Genomic DNA, 22,610 nt, shown 5'->3' on the forward strand with positions numbered 1-22,610 from the left:
AAGAGTACGAGCTACGTCTAAAAAAACGACAACCCAGACTCAAGCACTTGCTTCCTTGCCACAACATCAAATGCTTAAAATGGCAGAAGACCTGATTATGTTGTGCCAAGAGAAAGAGACCTGTCCCCAGCAGCTTTAACAGACCAAGAGTCCACTATGAGGTTTCTGAATATGAAGACATGCCTTTATCCGCTCATGAGGATTCAGCTGCAGAGGACTCCATTCCCTCTGCTTCCCCTCCAGAGGATTTTTCTTGTGGTGAAACCCTACATACTTAGAGAGCATTTCCACTGGGAATGCCAGGATTACCCTCAGTCCAAAAACAGACTCGGAGAAATTTTAGACTTGCCACAACATAGACCTTTAGCAATCCCTCCAGTTATGTTGTGGATGATGTCTTTATGGGATCCAGTCTAACTCCTGATGCTTTACCCCCTGCTCCAAGGAGACCAGACAGGTACTACAGAGTCCCTGATTCCCTGAAATTACTTTTCAAAAATCCTACTGCTGACTCAGAGGTAATTTCCCAGGAGCCTAAAGGTATAAAAGCAACTACAGCTAAGAATCCCACCACTTCGGACAGGGATTCCCGAGCTTTAGATAGGTGGGGTAAAAAAAAGTATACACCTCTGCAACTCTCGCCATTAGGGCATTGAATTGCCAGTTTCACATGCTGAAATATCAGCAACATATTATGGAACTTATTAAGCAAAAATTATCTACCTTTATAGACTGTGCAGAAAATAAAGAATTAGAAAGAGCTTATGCATTCTACAAGCCAAGTCAACAAGCATACCTTGCAATGTGGCTTTGACGTCCTAGATTCATCTTGCAGGGCAGCAGTCACTGGTTCTGTACTGAGTAGGCATGCTTGGCTTAAGGAACAGACCTTTCCAGACCATGTCAAATCAAAGTTACTAGATGCTCCTTTGAACAAGGACAATCTGCTTGGCACTAAAGCAGAAGAGGTTCTGAAAAAGATGGAAGAAAAAGCTAAGTCTATGCAGGCTGTCAAAGATTTTTTGCAAGTGCAGCCTCCAAGCTTCAGTAGGCATTGCACCTTGAAACGTTGGTCCTTTCCAGCCCCCTCAAGGCCATCTCAAGCTAGATCTAGGGGAAACAGACCCCCCTCCCAGATTACAGTCTCAGGGTGTGCAGAGAACTAAGCAATGAAGTGCATCAACTTCCATAGCAGGGAGTGCCAAGCCACCCCCTTATGAAAAGAATTCACAATGACTTCTCAACTCCACTCCTCACTTCTGCCCAATTGCTTGTGCTCCTAGGAAAACTTGCCCAGCATGCAAAAAACTGGACCTCCATCACCAAAGACCTGAGTCCTCAACATTGTATCCCAGGGGTACAAATTTTACTTCCACTCACTGCCAACCCCAAAAGGGTTCCCAGACCTTCCTCCAAACCAGTGAGAAGAAGCACAAAAACAGGTTCAATCCCTGCTCTTCATAAGGGCAATTCAGCCTGTCCCTGCAAAACAGATAAGTCAAGGGTTTTATTTCAGACTTTTCCTGGTACGCAGAAAAGAGGGCACTTGGCACCCAATCCTAGATCTTTCCATTCTAAACACCTTCCTCGTGGTACCAAAATTCAGAATGCTCACCCTTCAGCAGCTTCTTCCTATACTGTCCAAAGATGCCTGGTTAGCCACCCTAGACCTAAGAGAAACCTATCTGCACAGCCATGTCAGGGATTCATGCAGGGAATACCTACGTTTCAGGGTAGAATCTATGTGTTATCGGTTCTCTGCACTTCCCTTTGGCTTATCCATGGCTCCCAGAGTATTCACAAAATGCCTGGCTCCAGCAGTTGCCTATTGCAGACAGCGAAAGATTCAAATTTTCCCTTACTTGGACGATTGCCTGCATCAGGCAGACAGTCAGGAAAAGCTGTTGCAGCGCCTCACATTTGTAAAGAACCTTCTAACCTCCCTGGGGTACACTATCAATGAAAAGAAATCAAAACTAGTCGTGGGAGCAAGCTTGGACACAACATCCCAGATGGCATTCCTTACTCCAGAAAAACAAGCCTGTCTGACAGGCTACTTCACACAAATGGCCACCAGAACCCAGCTATCTGCAAGAAAAATCCTGCAGACCCTAGGGTTCAGGGCCTCTTGCATTCTACTAATTCCATATGCCAGACTGCATATGAGGAAACTTCAATGGTACTTAAGTCTTTGCCAACATTCTCAGGACCTGGAAACCATCATACCTTGTCTAAGGACATAGTTTCTTTGGTGGGCAGCCGCATGCAACCACAACAAGGGACTTCCCTTTACCCAACCCCACGCTGCCCAGACCCTAACCACAGACACATCAGACTATGCCTGTGGGGCACATCTGGACAATAAGTGCATTCAGGGCCACTGGAGCCCAAGTTAAATTCATCTGCACATCAACCAAAAAGAGATGCTAGCTGTTCAGCATGCTCGAACAGCTTTCCGATCCCTACTCTCACCAGGACCCCTGCTAATAAAAACAGACAACACCACAGTTATGTGGTACATCAGCATGCAGGAGGGAACCCACTCTTACCCACTCTGCAGGCTAGCCATGGCCATGTGGAACACTGCCTTGGACATGCATATTCTTCTGCAAGCTCAATTCCTGCCAGGCAAACAAAACTCTGTGGCAGACAACTTAAGCAGAAATCTCCTCGGACCCACACAAGTGGCAGTTAGACCCCAGCACCTTCGGCCATCTAACTCAGAAATGTGGGACCCCGGAGGTTGACCTATTTGCCTCCCCCTGCAATCATCAGCTCAGCAAATTCTGCACCAGGACACCTCACAGCAAGACCTGGACAGTGGATGTCCTATCCTTCCAGTGGATAAAACCTCTCAATCTATGTATTTATCCCTCTGCCTCTTCTCACAAGAATATTACTCAAGATAAGACAGGACAGACCAAGGGCAATCCTGATTGCCCCAGACTGGCCACGACAGCACTGGTACCCACTACTGCACAGCCTGTCACCGGTGCCACCCTGGCACCTACCCCAGATCCCAACCCTGCTCACTCAGCAGGAGGGACAGATCTTGCATCTGCAACTGCAAACCCTGAATCTTGCAGCCTGGCTCATTCCTTGAATTCTCCCCCAGTGACCAGCTTAAGCAAGTAAGTGGTGGACGTCATTCTTGAGGCCAGAAAACCCAGTACAAGGAAATCCTATGCTTATAAGTGGAAAAGGTATTGTTCCTAGATTCAATCTAAAGGAGAGGACACAGCAGTACCCTCCTTACCTCTAATCCTGGATTGCCTAGCAGATCTACTCCACAGAGTCCTATCCTTCTCCTCTATTAAGATCCATGCCTCTGCCTTCTCGGCTCATTACAATACTGAGCCATCTGTCTTCTCTCACCCTCTCATCAAACAGTTCCTGAGAGGGGCAAACAACTTAAGGCCCCCAAGAAGAGCACCCACTCCTGCTTGGGACCTTAACGTTGTACTGGAGAAGCTTACACTACCCCCATGTGAGCCTGCAGCATCATCAGAGTTAAAATTACTCTCTTGGAAAACAGCCCTGCTTCTGGCCATCACTTCAGCTAGAAGAGTGTCTGAGCTACAAGCACTCATGGCTGTGGAACCCTTCATTATTTTTCATGCTGACAGGGTCTCCCTCAGGACTAACCCTTCCTTTATGCCTAAAGTGGTGTCCAGTGTGGCTCTCAACTATCCATTTGCCAACCTTCTTCCCTAATCCTCAAAATAAAGGGGAAAGGATCCTGCAGTCTTTGGACGTGCACAGACAGCTCAGATTCTACCGTGATAGGACTAAGCCCTTCAGGAAATCTGACTAGTTACTAGTCAGTTTTGCACCTGGGGCAGAGGGCAAGGCCATTTCAAAACATAAAATTTCCAAATAGATAGCACACTGCATCCATTTCTGCTACAAGCACCATGGGAAACAAACCCCTCAAGGGGTGAGAACGCATTCCACTAGGGCAACTTCTACCTCTACAGCATTCCTCAGGGGAGTCCTTACCAGGGACATTCTGGAAGCTGCTACTTGGAGTTCTGTACACACCTTCACCAAGGATTACCACCTGCCTATCTTTTCCAAATCGAGGGTGGGTTTTGCAACAGCAGTCCTGCATTGCATACTAGCCAGCCCCAACTCTTCTTGACTGCCTTCACCCTTTCTTCAGCTTTGGGAACCAACTCAAGTGTGATGACTGCAACAGTGAAACACGAAGAACATAGTGCAGTTGTGTAGATGTTAGAGGCTATTCACTGTGGCAGTCCTGGTTTCCCCCCCTCCAGCACCCTTGTCTCTCTCTCTCCTCTGTCTATTACTCACCCCTTACAGGGCTGTTGGTATTTACTTTTTACTGGTGGTGTTTTCCCACCATAACTTAGCTCCCTATTTGGGGGGCTCCTGACATTTGGGGCAAGAAAAACTGATGTAATGGCGTCTGCTGCCTGTTTTTATACCCCTGACGACCTGACGTCAGTCCTGGAGCAACAGCAACCGATGCAGAAATACTAAGTCTCTGGTATTCGGGCTGACTGAGGGCTACCTGCAGGCAGATAACCCAAGTGTGATGACTGCAACAGTGAATACACTCAAACATCTACAGTTATGGTAAGTGTACACAACTGTACTTTCTGCTCCCTCACTACCAGAACGTCTGACTCTAACTCAAAAAAAAACTTTAACTCAGTAGAGTCATGGCTCATTAATCAACTAATCTTAAACCCCAATAAAACCCAACTTTTAGTATTCCAACCTAATAACTCCGTTTTCTCCAATTTCACATTTCAGATCTTCTCACTAAATAACACTAGCATTTTGCCAGCCTCACACACCAAACTTTTAGGAGTAGAAATTGACTGCAAACTTAGTCGATATACACATTTCCCAAACTATAAAAGTACATAAAAAGTTTGGTACACTTTATAGGAACAAGCACTATTTAATATAGAATACCAGGATTGCCATTTTCCATACCCATCTAATTTCAACCCTGCTGTATGCAGCGCCCAGTCTAACAAACCTAAAGAAATCAGGAATACAAAAACTTGAATCCTACTACAATAAAATTGCCAGATATGCCATGAATTACTCAGCCAGATCCCACCATTGCATTGCTCTCAAACAACTTAAATGGCTATAATTTCCCTATGTCCTTCAGTACATTAACTATAGCCTGTAAAATTTTCTCAAACCCTGAAAAATTGCCTGCCCTAAAAACCCTACTGCAACCTTATGCCACTAACAGATCATTACGCTCCACCAATAAACATCATATTCAAATCAATGTCTCCAAAAATCAGGCAGGTGATTCCCTCCTCTTAAATCACACAGGAAAAATCTGGAATACACTAACAACAATTATTAATCAGTGGGGCTGCAAACACTGACTCACTCTGGCTAGACTTATAAATGCGCTCGTGCAGATAGCCTAGAACCTACCTATTACCTCCACATCACCAGCTCAATTTAAAACTACTCTAAAAACTCCCTTTCTGCCCTGGTGGTTGTGTCCCTGTTCTACCTCCTGATTAATTGTGTCATAAATATCCCAGGCCTGTTACTGTCTCAACTTCACCAAAAGTCCCTTTACTTTCTCTGCTGTCATTCACTATCCTATCATCTACATTATCTAGATCTGCCTCCCTATCTTATTCCTAAGACTAATCAAACAATACTTCATCTTGATTTTTATTGGTACTTGAGTATTGTACTATTGATGTTCATCGTGTTTCACTGTTGCAGTCATTACACTTTGGTTATCCTGCTGGCAGGCAACCCGCAGTCAGCCTGAATTCCAAAGTCTTGGTCCGGTGTCTGTTGCCACTTCCCTGACGTCAGTGCGCCAGGGGTATAAAAGATGCAGCAGACGCCATTTTCTTCAGTCTTTCTTGACGCGCGGTGCCCGAAGCAAAAGCAGTTCGCAAGTGCCGGTCGGCGGTCTAATGAGATTTTCGAAATTGAATTTCAGATCCGAAGTCTTCTGTAAAGCTAAGTACCCCATTGGGGAAACTTTTTTTCTTGCTCCAGACCGATGTCAGGAAAAAGTTAACAATTGTATTTCTTGTGGGAAGCAAATACCTCATAAGGATTTTCACTCTTACTGTATTCCTTGCCTGGCCCTGACCACGACGTTGCTAGTTGTCGGTTTTGTGCTAGATTTAACCAACGCATTATTAAACGTGTGTACAATTTTGCTTTTCATTACTTTGGCCGAAGGTTTAACTACATAATGCCATCGGAACAGCCGACGACCGGAGTTCATAAAAAGCGCAAGGAAAAAGAAAAAGACAAGCATCCAAGGTCCAAAACCGACGACGAAGCCTCTTCTAGGCCAGTCGCCGGTTCTCAGTAAGGCACTTTCACAGCCCCTGACACCCGCTACCTCAGAGCCACAGGCTGCCTCCGACTCCCACATTGAGACAGCCAGGCCTCTGGATACTCAAGGTATTGGGCCTTCGGAAACTAATCCCTCAGATGGGTCTGGAGCCGCTGAGCAGGCATCGGCTTCTGAGGGTGTTTTCAGACCTACACAGCTTTATATCAAGCCAACTTCAGCATCAAAGACTAAAACAGTTTTAAAGACAAGAAAACAAGTACAGCATTCTCCAGGACAGACTTCCATGCCTAAGAAAAAGATGCTCAAAATGGCCGAAGACCTAATTACTTTGATCAGGGGTTCCCATCCCCCTCCTGATAAGAGGCCTAGACAAGACACAGAATATGATTCCTCTGATCAGGTTTCCATTTCCTCTGACTCCTCTTCAGAACAGGGATACTCTCTTCCTCTCTATGAGGATTCTGATGCTGAAGAATCTATTCCTTCAGCCTCTCCTCCTGAGGATTATTCATTTGGGGAAACCTTGCATACCATGAGGGAGCATTTCCACTGGGAGAGCCAAGATTATTCTGATTGTAAGAAAAGGCTCAGAGACGTTCTTTTCCTACCTCAGCACAGACCTCTTGCTATTCCTCCTGTTCTAGACATTGTAGATGATGTATTTTCAGAGTCCGGCCTGTCTCCCGACTCTTTACCTCCTGCACCTGTTAAGCCAGACAGATACTACAGGGTTGCAGATTCTCATAAATTTCTATATAAAAACCCTGCTGCTGACCCAGAAACTATTTCACAGGGTCGAAAAGGGGTCAAAGCTGCTACTGCAAAAAACCCTGTCCCCTCAGATAGAGACTCTAGGGCAATGCACAGATGGGGGAAAAAAAGTTTACACTTCTGCTACCTTGGCTGCAAGGGCTTCAAATTGTCAGTTTCATATGCTTAAATATCAGCAATATTTAATGTCTCTGTTAAAACAGAAAATGTTGACAAATTCTGAATGTGCTGAGAACAAGGAATTGCAGGATTTATTGCATGCAGCTGAACAAGTGGGAAAACATACTTTGCAATGTGGTTATGATTCACTGGAGGCCTTTTGCAGGGCCGCTGTAACAGGTTCTGTTATTAGAAGGCATGCTTGGTTAAAGGAACAGACTCTGCCTGATCATGTTAAAGCAAAATTATTGGATGATCCATTACAGCATGATACTTTGTTTGGTGTTAAGGCAGAAGAGGTGTTGAAGAAAATGGAGGATAAAGCAAAATCTATGGACAGTGAAGGATTTCTTACAGGTGCAGGAACTGGCCCTCTAAGAATTAGTCCTTTCCCGTGTCAGACAGGCCACAAAGAGGCAGATACAGATGCCCTAGAGGCAGACAACAGCCCCAGGGCTCATACAGGCCCAAACAGTGGGTTGCTTCTACCTCCAAAAGTGGAGATGACAAATCACAGCCTTATAGGAAACAGTCCCAATGACTTCCTTCTGCCAATGCCAAGCACTTATTTTTTGGCAGTACCCTTAGGGGGAAAGCTAGCACTTTTTTCACAAAACTGGCACAAGATCACCCAGGACAAATGGGTCTTAAATATAGTCTCTCGGGGCTACAGGTTCCACTTTCACACCCTTCCAAAGGCAAAAGGTATGCCAGACCTGCCACACAATCAATGGGCAGAGGCACAAAAACAGGTTTCATCTCTCATGGACATGGGGGCTATTCAGCCAGTGCCACAACAAGAGCAGGGACAAGGATTTTACTCGAGACTTTTCTTAGTACCAAGAAAGGACAAAGCCTGGAGACCAATACTGGACCTGTCTATTCTAAATACTTTTCTTGACATTCCAAAATTCAAAATGTTGACTCTGCAGCAGCTTCTGCCCATGCTGGGCAAGAAGGCTTGGCTTGTAACTTTGGACCTCAAAGAGGCATACCTGCATGTCCCAATCAGACAATCTTGCAGAAGATACCTCAGATTCATAGCTGGCTCAATGCACTACCAATTCTCTGCACTGCCCTTTGGCTTATCTACTGCGCCCAGGGCCTTCACAAAATGCCTGGCACCAGTAATTGCATTTTGCAGACAAAGAGGAATTCAGATATATCCCTACTTGGACGACTGCCTTATTCAAGCAGAGGCCAAAGATTTTCTACTACAGCATCTGGCGTTTGTAAAAAGATGACTAATTTGCCTAGGGTACACAGTAAACGAAAAGAAATCAAAACTAGTACCCTCCCAAGAGATAATATTCCTGGGTGCAAGCTTAAATACAACTGCCCAGATGGCTTATCTCACGCCAGACAAACAGAGGCAACTGACTTCTTACTTCAAAAACATGGCAACAAAGACCCAGTTATCTGCAAGAAAAATTCTGCAGGCTCTGGGCTACATGGCATCCTGTATTCTACTAATTCCATATGCAACACTGCATATGAGGAAACTACAATGGTATCTAAAAAGTGCTTGGACTCAACATTGCCACAGCCTGGAAACAGAAATTACTCTCATTCCCTGCCTGCAACAGGAATTTCAATGGTGGGCACAGGCCTGTCACCACAACAAGAGACAGCCATTCACCTTACCCACTGCCAGGCAGAACACTAACAACAGATGCATCAGATTATGCCTGGGGGGGTGTACATGGCAGGAAAATGTATTCAGGGCACATGGCCCACAAACCAAATGCATCTTCATATCAATCAAAAAGAGATGCTAGCTGTTCACAATGCCCTGACAGCCTTCAAGGACCTACTTCATCCAGGACAACTGCTGATAAAGACGGACAATACTACAGTCATGTGGTACATAAGCAGGGGGGCACACATTCCTACCCCCTCTGCAGACAAGCCATGACTTTGTGGAACACAGCATTGACACAATTCCTGCCAGGAAGGACGAATACTTTGGCAGACGAACTAAGCAGAAACCTCATGGATCCTCACAAGTGGAAACTAGATCCACTAATCTTCAACATGATAACAGGGAAATGGGGATGCCCAGACATAGATGTATTCGCCTCCCCTCACAACTGCCAGCTACAGAGATTCTGCACTCGGACTTATCACAAGCAAGCATGGAAAGTGGACGCCCTGTCATTCAGCTAGAAAGCCTTTGCAGTGTATGCCTTCCCTCCTCTGCCTCTCCTCTCCAAGGTACTCCTAAAGGTCAGACAAGAGAAGCCAAAAATTATACTGATTGCCCCAGACTGGCCTCGCCAGCACTGGTACCCAATTCTAAAGAGCTTGACTGAAGGCCCAGCCTGGACATTGCCTCTAATACCTCATTTGCTGACCCAACAGAACAATCAGATCCTGCACAGCCAACTCAAAACCCAAAATCTGGCTGCATGGCGGATAATGTAATCATTCAGAACACACCTCTCTCTAAAGCAGTTATTGATGTTATTTTGGAGGCCAGGAGGCCCAGCACCAGAAAATCTTATGCAGAAAAATGGAAGAGATTCTGTGCTTGGAACCAAGCGCAGGGAATTGACACGCTTGCACCAAATATTCCTCAGATTTTGCAATGCCTAACTGAGATGCTGGACAAAGGCCTATCCTTCTCATCAATTAAGATCCATGCCTCTGCCATTTCAGCTCATTATAGTACCAACCCACCTATTTCTTCTCATCCACTGCTAAGACAGTTTCTCAGAGGGGCCAAAAACCTCAATTTTGTCTTGGAAAAACTCACACTGCCTCCTTTTGAGCCAGCCAACACAGCAGAGATAAAATACTTGTCATGGAAAACCGCTGTTCTCCTAGCAATAACTTCAGCAAGAGGAGTCTCAGAGTTACAGCATTAGTGGGTGTGCAACCTTTTATTATCTTCCATCCAGGCAGGGTTTCTCTAAGGACAAACCCAACATTTATGCCTAAGGTAGTGTCCAGTGTGGCTCTTAACCAGACCATACATTTGCCTACCTTTTATTCAAACCCACAGAATAAGGGGGAGAGACTTCTGCATTCTGTGGACATACACAGACGGCTACGCTTCTACTTGGACAAAACTAAAGCTTTCAGAAAAACTGATAAAGTCTTAGTGGCATATGCTGCAGGATCGCAAGGAAAAGCCATTTCAAAGCAGACTGTTTCAAAATGGATAGGCCACTGCATTCGTTTCTGCTATTCACAACATGGCAAATCAATGCCCAAGGGCATTAGGCCACATTCAACCAGAGCAGCAGCCACTTCAGCAGCCTTCCTCAGAGGAGTACCAACCAAGGACATTTTGGAGGCTGCAACCTGGACTTCAGTGCACACTTTTACAAAGCACTACCATTTACCTCTCTACTCTAAATCCAGAGCAGACTTTGCCACTGCAGTTTTGCAGGGCCTCATAGCCACTCCAGACTCTATTTAAACCCAGCCACCCAACCTCAGCTTTGGGATTCTACCCAAGTGTAATGACTGCAACAGTGAAACACGATGAACATCGTACAGTTGTGTGCCTACCATAAATGTAGATGTTCGAGTGTTATTCACTGTTGCAGTCTAGGTTACCCTCCCACCATCCCCCTTTTTTCTTTGCTGGGACTTATCTGTACCTTTCTATTCTATACAACCTATGTGGTGTATTTGCTTGTAGATGAAGGTTATGTTCATGCTTTTTTATGATCATATTTACAGCCTACCTTTTGGGGGCACCTGACATCTGGGGCAAGAAAAACTGAAGAAAATGTAGATGTTCATTGTGCATACAGCTGCAGTCATAACAGATGGGTTTTCCTGCCGTCCTCGGTCGGCCGAATTCCAAAGTCTAGGTCCGGCGTCGGATGTCGTCGCTTCTTCCCTGACGTCAGTGCGGCAGGGGTATAAAAGAACCAGCCGACGCCATTTTCTTCAGTCTTTCATGCCGCACAGTGCCCGAAGCAGAAGCAGTATGCAAGTGCCGGTCGGCCAGCTCCTGAGATTACGAATATTTTTCAACCGAAGTCTTCTTGAAAGCTAAGTACCCCGTTGGGGAAACTTTTCTTGCCTCAGAGCGATGTCAGACAAAGTTAATAATTGCATTTCTTGTGGGAAGCAAATACCGCATAAGGATTTCCATTCCCTCTGCATTTCTTGCTTAGGCCCACACCACGATGTCTCGGCCTGTCGTTTTTGTGCTACATTCAACAGACGCACTATTAAGCGTCGGGCGGAGTTCGCCCAACACTATTTTGGCAAAAAGTTTAATTACATTATGTCGTCGGATGCTCCAACTCCAGTTTTAAGTAAAAGACGCAAAGATAAGGACCGACATACGAGGTCCGCGACTTCTACAGACACCACGCTAAAGCCGACTACAGGTGCTCCGGTTCTCAGCGAGGCACCTACGCAGCCCCTGACTACCGTTGACACTTCCTTAGCGGTGTCTTCTGTGCCCGAGGTCGCAGGCTCCTCGGCCCACACCCCAATTACAGATACCGACGCCACTCTTGGTGGGGAAACTCAGAGTTTAGACAGGCCTGCCACCTCTCAAGGTGTCTTCAGACCTTCTTCTTCTTTTTCCATTAAGGCTTTCACTAAATCTAAAGCAGCCATGCCTGCTAAAAGACAAGCTCCACAGGGCCCCTCTCAAGGCCCCATGCCTAAAAAGCAGATGCTCAAAATGGCTGAGGATTTGATTACTCTTATCAGGGGTTCTCAACCCTCCTCGGACAAAAGGCCCAGAGTGGAGGAAGAATACCCTTCCTCGGACCAGGCCTCCATTACTTCAGAACATTCTGAGGACCAGGAACATTCATACTCCCCTTTTGAAGATTCTGATGCAGAGGAGTCCATTCCCTCTGTCTCCCCCCCCCCTGAGGACTATTCTTTTGGGGAAACCTTGCATACCTTGAGGGAACACTTCCACTGGGAAGGCCAAGATTACTCAGACTCCAAGAAAAGGCTCAGGGATTTCCTCTTGCTGCCTCAGCACAGGCCTCTGGCTATCCCTCCTGTCTTAGACATACTAGATGATGTGTATTCAGAGGCCAGCCTTAACCCAGATTCTTTACCACCAGCTCCAGTCAAGCCTGACAGGTATTACCGGGTTCCTGATTCACACCAATTCCTATACAAAAGCCATGCGGCTGACCCAGAAACTATTTCACAGGGTCCCAAGGGAATTAAGGCCTCCACTGCCAAAAATCCATTACCTTCAGAGAGAGATTCCAGAGCTTTAGAAAGGTGGGGGAAAAAGGTATACACCTCGGCCACTTTAACCATGAGGGCATTAAACTGTCAGTTCCATATGTTAAAGTATCAACAGTTTTTGTTATCTCAGTTGAAAAGCAAAATGTCACAACCTGAACAACCAGACTTGAAGGAGTTGCAGGATTTGTTGCATAGTGCAGAACAAGTGGGTAAGCATACCTTACAATGTGGTTTTGATGCTCTAGAGGACTCATGTAGAGCTGCTGTTACAGGATCAGTCATACGTAGACATGCTTGGCTCAAAGAGCAAACCTTACCAGATCATGTCAAAGCTAAATTACTAGATGCCCCTCTACAAAAGGATGTATTATTTGGTGTTAAAGCTGAGGAGGTATTAAACAAAATGGAGGAAAAGGCAAAATCAATGCAAGCAGTGAAAGATTTCCTACAGGTACAACCTCCACGTTTCAGTAGAAATTGGCCTTCAAAAAATTGGTCCTTTCCAGCCACGGACAGACCTCAAAGAGGTAGATACAGGTGCCCGAGGGGTAGAGGGCAATCTCAGGGATCATTTAGAGGCAGACAATGGCAAGCACCTACACCAAGAGGTGGTGAGGATAATTCACAGCCATTCAGAAAGCAGAACCAATGACTTTCCCCTTTGCATGCCAAGCAAAGCTCTAATGGTAGCACCTTTAGGCGGAAAACTGGCATTATTTTCGAAAAATTGGCATATTGTCACAAAAGACAAATGGATCCTGGACATTATAGACAGAGGCTAGAGATTCCACTTTCACACCCTTCCAAAAATGAGAGGCATGCCAAACCTGCCACACAATCAAAGGGCAGAGGCACAAAAACAAATTTCAGATCTCATGGACATGAAAGCTATTCAAGAGGTACCTGAACAAGAACAGGGTCAAGGTTTTTATTCCAGACTATTCCTGGTACCAAGGAAGGGCAAAGATTGGAGACCTATTTTGGACCTATCCATCCTAAACACATAGTTACTCGTACCAAAATTCAAGATGCTCACATTACAGCAGCTTCTTCCCATGCTGGGCAAGGAGTCTTGGCTGGTAACATTGGACCTCAAGGAGGCATACCTGCATGTCCCTATCAGACAAGATTGCAGAAGATATCTCACATTTCTTGCAGATTCAACCCATTATCAATTCTCTGCATTGTCCTTTGGCTTATCTACTGCGCCCAGAGTGTTCACGAAATGCCTGGCATCAGTAATTGCCTTCTGCAGACTTCACGGGATACAAATATGCCCATATTTGGACGTCTGCCTGATCCAAGCGGACAGCAAACACATACTTCTGAAACACCTGGCGTATGTAATAAAGTTGTTGAACTCTCTGGGATACACAGTCAACAAAAAGAAATCAAGACTAATACCCTCTCAAACAATAATTTTCCTGGGTGCCAGCTTGAATACAAACACCCAGATGGCCTACCTCATGCCAGAGAAACAAGGGCAACTAATTCAATACTTCAGAAAACTGGCAACCTTCACCAGGCTGACTGCAAGGAAAATCCTGCAGGCACTGGGATTCATGGCATCTTGCATCCTGCTAATCCCATGTGCAAAGCTGCATATGAGGAAACTTCAATGGTACCTAAAAAACTTATGGTCTCAACACAGCCATAGTTTGGAAACAATTATACCGCTGATTCCATGCCTCCAAAAGGAATTTCTGTGGTGGGCTCAAGCATGCCAAAGAAACATAGGTCTCCCATTCTGCTTGCCTCAAGCCAGTCATATCATCACGACAGATGCCTCGGACTACGCCTGGGGGGCGCACATGACAGATCGGTGCATTCAGGGCAAATGGTCCCAAAAAGAAAAGCACCTCCACATCAATCAAAAGGAAATGCTAGCAGTAATAAATGCTATTATGGCTTTCAAAGAGCTACTGCATCCAGGCCAGCTATTGATAAAGACGGACAACACCACAGTGATGTGGTACATAAACAAACAGGGAGGAATCCATTCATATCCCCTGTGCAGGCTAGCCATGTCTCTTTGGAACATGGCTCTGGAATTACAAATCCAACTTCAAGCACAATTCCTGCCAGGCAAGGAAAACATGCTGGCAGACAACCTAAGCAGAAATATGACAGATCCACACAAATGGAAGTTGCATCCTCAAGTTTTTACAAAGATAATTCAAGCATGGGGAAGGCCAGACATAGATCTCTTTGCTACCCACAGAAGTTACCAATTGACAAAATTCTGCTCAAGGACATTTCATCCACAGGCCTGGAAAGTGGACGCACTCACTTTCAGTTGGACAACAATGACAGTTTATGCCTTTCCACCTCTTCCTCTGCTGCCCAAGGTTCTATTAAAAGCCAGAGCAGACAGACCAAAGATGATTCTCATTGCTTCCAGACTGGCCAAGACAACACTGGTACCCACAACTGAGGAGCCTGACGCATTCCCCACCATGGATCCTGTCTCTAATGCCTCTTCTATTGACTTAGCACAACTTCAAAACTCTTCACAGTCAGCTGAAAACACTCAATCTAGCCGCTTGGAGGATTCCTTAAATTCACTACAGACCCTACTCTCCAAGGAGGTGCAGGATGTCATTTTGGAGGCCAGAAAGCCATCTACTAGAAAAGCCTACTCCGCAAAATGGAAACGGTTTTGTGCCTGGAATCAGAAAAGGGGTCAGAATCCTGGAATACTGAATTTACCTCAAATATTACAGTACCTAGCTGAGATGTTAAGCAGTGGACTTTAATTCTCCTCCATCACAATCCATGCCTCAGCCATTTCTGCTCAATACAACACTGATCCTCCTTTATTCTCTCACCCCCTCTTAAGACAGTTCCTCACAGGGGTTAAGAATATAAAACCCCCAAGGAAGCAACCAGTACCTGCTTGGGACCTCAATTTAATTCTAGAAAAACTTACCCTGCCTCCTTTTGAGCCAGCTGCTTCAACAGAACTGCAATATTTGTCATGGAAAACAACCTTCCTTCTGGCTATCACCTCAGCATGCAGGGTTTCGGAACTACAAGCCCTCATGGCTGTGCAGCCTTTCATCATTTTCCATCAGGACAGAGTTTCCTTACGAACCAACCCTTCCTTTATGCCAGAGGTAGTATCCAGGGTAGCCTTGAATCAGGCTATCCACTTACCTACCTTTTACCCTAAACCACAAAACAAAGGGGAGAGACTACTACATTCCTTGGACATTCACAGACAGCTTTGTTATTATTTGGACAGAACAAAGCCATTCAGAAAATCAGAGCAACTATTTGTGTCCTATGCTACAGGTGCTCAAGGGAAGCCTATCTCCAAGCAGACAATCTCAACATGGATAGCCCACTGCATACTCTCTTGTTACTCTTTTCATGGTAAAACTGTGCCTACAGGCATCAGATCTCACTCCACAAGGGCCAAAGCTACCTCTGCAGCTTTCCTCAGGGGGGTTCCTACCAAAGATATTTTGGAAGCAGCCACTTGGAGTTCTGTACATACCTTCTCCAAGCACTATCACATACCATTATACTCCAAATCTAGAGCGGGCTTTGCTACTGCAGTCTTGCAGGGCATCCTTGCCCCTCCTAGTTCCACTTAGTGCCTACCACCCCTTTTTTAGCTTTGGGATTCTACCCATCTGTTATGACTGCAGCTGTATGCACGATGAACATAGTACAGTTTTGTACCTACCATAAATGTAGATGTTCGAGTGCTAATACTGCTGCAGTCCAGGTTTCCCTCCCTCCCTCCTTCCCCTCTTGGGACCGGCCTAATGGCTAACACCTCCTCATACAACCTGATTGGGGTATTCTTTTATGGTGTATTTGCTTGCAACTACTGTTTTTTGATTATATTGCATTGCATTATTACATAAATTTATGTTTTGCCTTCCTTCTGGGGGCACCTGACATCTGGGGCAAGAAAAACTGAAGAAAATGGCGTTGGCTGGTTCTTTTATACCCCTGCCGCACTGACGTCCGGGAAGAAGCGACGACATCCGACGCCGGACCTAGACTTTGGAATTCGGCCGACCGAGGACTCGCCTGACTGCAGGATAACCCATCTGTTATGACTGCAGCTGTATTAGCACTCTAACATCTACATTTATGGTAGGTACAAAACTGTACTTTGGCTGCATCTTTTATACCCCTGGCGCACTGACATCAGGGAAGAAGCAACAGCAACCGGCGCTGGATTAGGACTTTGGAATTCGGGTCGACTGTGGGTAGCCTGCCAGCAGGGTAACCCAAGTGCAATGACTGCAACAGTGAATACTCTCGAACATCTACATTTATGGTAGGTACACAACTGTACTTTTCTGTTTCTATACCTATAGTGTTGGATACTTTGAGAGTTCTTGGAGGTAATGACTTTGATGTTCATCGTGCATACATCTGCAGTAATCACAGATGGGTTCTCTGCCGTCAGGCGGGTCCTCGGTCGGCCGAATTCCAAAGTCTAGGTCTGGCGTCGGTTGCTGTCGCTTTCTTTCCTGACGTCAGTGCGACAGGGGTATGTAAGACACAGCCGACGCCATTTTCTTCAGTGTTTTTTGCCGCGCGGTGCCCGAAGCAGAAGCAGTTTGCAAGTGCCGGTCGGCCAGCTCCTGAATTTACGAAAAATTGGAAACCGAAGTCATCTTTAAAGCTAAGTACCCCGTTGGGGAAACTTTTCTTGCCTCAGACCGATGTCAGACAAAGTTAACAATTGTATTTCTTGTGGGAAGCAAATACCGCATAAGGATTTCCATTCCCTCTGCATACCTTGTTTAGGCCCAGACCACGACGTCTCGGGCTGTCGCTTTTGTGCTACTTTCAATAAACGCACTATTAAGCGTCGGGCGGACGACATCTGACGCCGGACCTAGACTTTGGAATTCGGCCGACCGAGGACCCGCCTGATGGCAGGATAACCCATCTGTTATGACTGCAGCTGTATTAGCACTCGAACATCTACATTTATGGTAGGTACAAAACTGTACTTTGGCTGCGTCTTTTATACACCTGGCGCACTGACATCAGTGAAGAGGCGACAGCAACCGACGCTGGATCAGGACATTGGAATTCGGGTCGACTGTGGGTAGCCTGCCAGCAGGATAACCCAAGTGTAATGACAACAACAGTGAATACTCTCGAACATCTACATTTATGGTAGGTACACAACTGTACTTTTCTGTTTCTATACCTATAGTGTTGGATACTTTGAGAGTTCTTTCAGGTAATGACTTTGTTTCACTTCCTAGAGTTGTTTTTTTCCCGTAACTGTTAACTTCTGAACTAAAAGCACCATTGTACAGTTACTGTCGAATTCATTGCTTATAATGCACAATGCTGTGTGTTCTACATCTGAAAAAATCTTTGAGTAATTCATTCTTTCTTACAGAGAATTGGCTACCTTGCTGCATCCCAGTGTTTCCATGAAGGAACAGATGTAATTATGCTCACAACCAATCAGATACGGAAGGTATGTGAAGATGCACCCATATTAGTTTCTGACGCTCAGTGACTGTACTTTGCTTTATTAGAGTCATCTATTTTATGTATTATTTGGTAACCGGGTTAAGTAGGTTAGTCCACACTGATTATCTGAAAAAACTGAGAGGAGCAGTACTGGTTTGTGGTTTGGAACTGCCTGATAAATAATGTATTGTTGAACAGTCTGCCATGGGTTCTTCTGTCACTTACTGAAATGCACGTCTGTGCAGAAGTTGAGCAAGTGCAGACTGCACTTCCTAAGCATCTGAAGGATTAGTTCACTGTCCTTTTTGTTCTTGCTTACATTTAGAGTACAGACCACCTCTTTCTCGGAGCTGAATTGTTGTACCGTCCCCCACCAAAGAGAGTTTACTTACTACACTTCCTTAATTGTGTTACTTTGCCTGTGCATGGTGCATTTTTAGTTGCGACCTGGGGTGCAGAACACAAAGTAATCTTACAAAGAAAGGACTCTATAGTTGAGCACGTGGGTGGTATAAGTATCATTATCCTTATTGCCATTCTATAGTCGCGCACGTGGGTGGTATAAGTATCATTATCCTTATTGCCATTCTATAGTTGAGCATGTGGGTGGTATAAGTATCATTATCCTTATTGCCATTTTATAGTCGAGCACGTGGGTGGTACAAGTATCATTATCCTTATTGCCATTCTATAGTCGAGCACGTGGGTGGTACAAGTATCATTATCCTTATTGCCATTCTATAGTCGCGCACGTGGGTGGTATAAGTATCATTATCCTTATTGCCATTCTATAGTCAGGAGCATGTGGGTGGTATAAGTATCATTATCCTTATTGCCATTCTATAGTCGCGCACGTGGGTGGTATAAGTATCATTATCCTTATTGCCATTCTATAGTCGAGCACGTGGGTGGTATAAGTATCATTATCCTTATTGCCATTCTATAGTCGAGCACGTGGGTGGTATAAGGATCATTATCCTTATTGCCATTCTATAGTCAGGAGCACGTGGGTGGTATAAGTATCATTATCCTTATTGCCATTCTATAGTCAGGAGCACGTGGGTGGTATAAGTATCATTATCCTTATTGCCATTCTATAGTCAGGAGCACGTGGGTGGTATAAGTATCATTATCCTTATTGCCATTCTATAGTCGAGCACGTGGGTGGTATAAGTATCATTATCCTTATTGCCATTCTGTAGTCGAACACGTGGGTGGTATAAGTATCATTATCCTTATTGCCATTCTATAGTCGAGGACATGGGTGGTATAAGTATCATTATCCTTATTGCCATTCTATAGTCGAGCACGTGGGTGGTATAAGTATCATTATCCTTATTGCCATTCTATAGTCAGGAGCACATGGGTGGTATAAGTATCATTATCCTTATTGCCATTCTATAGTCAGTAGCACGTGGGTGGTATAAGTATCATTATCCTTATTGCCATTCTATAGTCGCGCACGTGGGTGGTATAAGTATCATTATCCTTATTGCCATTCTATAGTCGAGCACGTGGGTGCTATAAGTATCATTATCCTTATTGCCATTCTATAGTCAGGAGCACGTGGGTGGCATAAGTATCATTATCCTTATTGCCATTCTATAGTCGCGCACGTGGGTGGTATAAGTATCATTATCCTTATTGCCATTCTATAGTCAGGAGCACGTGGGTGGTATAAGTATCATTATCCTTATTGCCATTCTGTAGTCGCGCACGTGGATGGTATAAGTATCATTATCCTTATTGCCATTCTATAGTCGCACACGTGGGTGGTATAAGTATCATTATCCTTATTGCCATTCTATAGTCAGGAGCACGTGGGTGGTATAAGTATCATTATCCTTATTGCCATTCTATAGTCAGGAGCACGTGGGTGGTATAAGTATCATTATCCTTATTGCCATTCTATAGTCAGGAGCACGTGTGTGGTATAAGTATCATTATCCTTATTGCCATTCTATAGTCGAGCACGTGGGTGGTATAAGTATCATTATCCATATTGCCATTCTATAGTCGAGGACGTGGGTAGTATAAGTATCATTATCCTTATTGCCATTCTATAGTCGAGCACGTGGGTGGTGTAAGTATCATTATCCTTATTGCCATTCTATAGTCGTGCACGTGGGTGGTATAAGTATCATTATCCTTATTGCCATTCTGTAGTCGAGCACGTGGGTGGTATAAGTGTCATTATCCTTATTGCCATTCTATAGTCAGGAGCACGTGGGTGGTATAAGTATCATTATCCTTATTGCTATTCTATAGTCGAACACGTGGGTGGTATAAGTATCATTATCCTTATTGTCATTCTGTAGTCGAGCACGTGGGTGGTATAAGTATCATTATCCTTATTGCCATTCTATAGTCGAGCACGTGGGTGGTATAAGTATCATGATCCTTATTGCCATTCTATAGTCATGCACGTGGGTGATATAAGTATCATTATCCTTATTGCCATTCTATTGTCAGGAGCACGTGGGTGGTATAAGTATCATTATCCTTATTGCCATTCTATAGTCGAACACGTGGGTGGTATAAGTATCATTATCCTTATTGTCATTCTGTAGTCGAGCACGTGGGTGGTATAAGTATCATTATCCTTATTGCCATTCTATAGTCGAGCACGTGGGTGGTATAAGTATCATGATCCTTATTGCCATTCTATAGTCATGCACGTGGGTGGAATAAGTATCATTATCCTTATTGCCATTCTATAGTCGCGCACGTGGGTGGTATAAGTATCATTATCCTTATTGCCATTCTATAGTCGCGCACGTGGGTGGAATAAGTATCATTATCCTTATTGCCATTCTATAGTCAGGAGCATGTGGGTGGTATAAGTATCATTATCCTTATTGCCATTCTATAGTCAGGAGCACGTGGGTGGTATAAGTAACATTATCCTTATTGCCATTCTATAGTCGAGCACGTGGGTGGTATAAGTATCATTATCCTTATTGCCATTCTATAGTCAGGAGCACGTGGGTGGTATAAGTATCATTATCCTTATTGCCATTCTATAGTCGAGCACGTGGGTGGTATAACTATCATTATCCTTATTGCCATTCTATAGTCGAGCACGTGGGTGGTATAAGTATCATTATCCTTATTGCCATTCTATAGTCGAGCACGTGGGTGGTATAAGTATCATTATCCTTATTGCCATTCTATAGTCGAGCACGTGGGTGGTATAAGTATCATTATCCTTTTTGCCATTCTATAGTCGAGCATGTGGGTGGTATAAGTATCATTATCCTTATTGCCATTCTATAGTCGAGCACGTGGGTGGTATAAGTATCATTATCCTTATTGCCATTCTATAGTCGAGCACGTGGGTGGTATAAGTATCATTATCCTTATTGCCATTCTATAGTCAGGAGCACGTGGGTGGTATAAGTATCATTATCCTTATTGCCATTCCATAATCGAGCACGTGGGTGGTATAAGTATCATTATCCTTATTGCCATTCTATAGTCAGGAGCACGTGGGTGGTATAAGTATCATTATCCTTATTGCCTTTCTATAGTTGAGCACGTGGGTGGTATAAGTATCATTATCCTTATTGCCATTCTATAGTCGAGCACGTGGGTGGTATAAGTATCATTATCCTTATTGCCATTCTATAGTCGAGCACGTGGGTGGTATAAGTATCATTATCCTTATTGCCATTCTATAGTCAGGAGCACGTGGGTGGTATAAGTATCATTATCCTTATTGCCATTCTATAATCGAGCACATGGGTTGTATAAGTATCATTATCCTTATTGCCATTCTATAGTCAGGAACACGTGGGTGGTATAAGTATCATTATCCTTATTGCCATTCTATAGTCGCGCACGTGGGTGGTATAAGTATCATTATCCTTATTGCCATTCTATAGTCGAGCATGTGGGTGGTATAAGTATCATTATCCTTATTGCCATTCTATAGTCAGGAGCACGTGGGTGGTATAAGTATCATTATCCTTATTGCCATTCTATAATCGAGCATGTGGGTGGTATAAGTATCATTATCCTTATTGCCATTCTATAGTCAGGAGCACGTGGGTGGTATAAGTATCATTATCCTTATTGCCATTCTATAGTCGAGCACGTGAGTGGTATAAGTATCATTATCCTTATTGCCATTCTATAGTCGCGCATGTGGGTGGTATAAGTATCATTATCCTTATTGCCATTCTATAGTCGAGCACGTGGGTGGTACAAGTATCATTATCCTTATTGCCATTCTATAGTCAGGAGCACGTGGGTGGTATAGGTATCATTATCCTTATTACCATTCTATAGTCGAGCACGTGGCTGGTATAAGTATCATTATCCTTATTGCCATTCTATAGTCGAGCACGTGGGTGGTATAAGTATCATTATCCTTATTGCCATTCTATAGTCGAGCACGTGGGTGGTATAAGTATCATTATCCTTATTGCCATTCCATAATCGAGCATGTGGGTGGTATAAGTATCATTATCCTTATTGCCATTCTATAGTCGAGCACGTGGGTGGTACAAGTATCATTATCCTTATTGCCATTCTATAGTCAGGAGCACATGGGTGGTATAAGTATCATTATCCTTATTGCCATTCTATAGTCGAGCACGTGGGTGGTACAAGTATCATTATCCTTATTGCCATTCTATAGTCGAGCACGTGGGTGGTTTAAGTATCATTATCCTTATTGCCATTCTATAGTCGAGCACGTGGGTGG

The 22,610-nt window shown here is 44.4% G+C and overlaps 1 protein-coding gene across 1 annotated transcript in view; it reads left to right on the plus strand.

The window, feature by feature from the left end:
* AP3D1 (adaptor related protein complex 3 subunit delta 1) overlaps window positions 1-22,610 on the plus strand; it is a 3,080,434-nt gene that overhangs the window by 292,473 nt on the left and 2,765,351 nt on the right. The window contains exon 4 of the mRNA XM_044055492.1: window positions 17,826-17,906. Within this exon, the coding sequence (XP_043911427.1) occupies window positions 17,826-17,906 (81 nt within the window). The remainder of the gene's footprint in view (window positions 1-17,825; window positions 17,907-22,610) is intronic.

Source organism: Protopterus annectens, chromosome 13.part0 (assembly GCF_019279795.1).
Source record: "Protopterus annectens isolate FY-2018-M chromosome 13.part0, PAN1.0, whole genome shotgun sequence".
Classification (NCBI taxonomy): Eukaryota; Metazoa; Chordata; order Ceratodontiformes; family Protopteridae; genus Protopterus; species Protopterus annectens.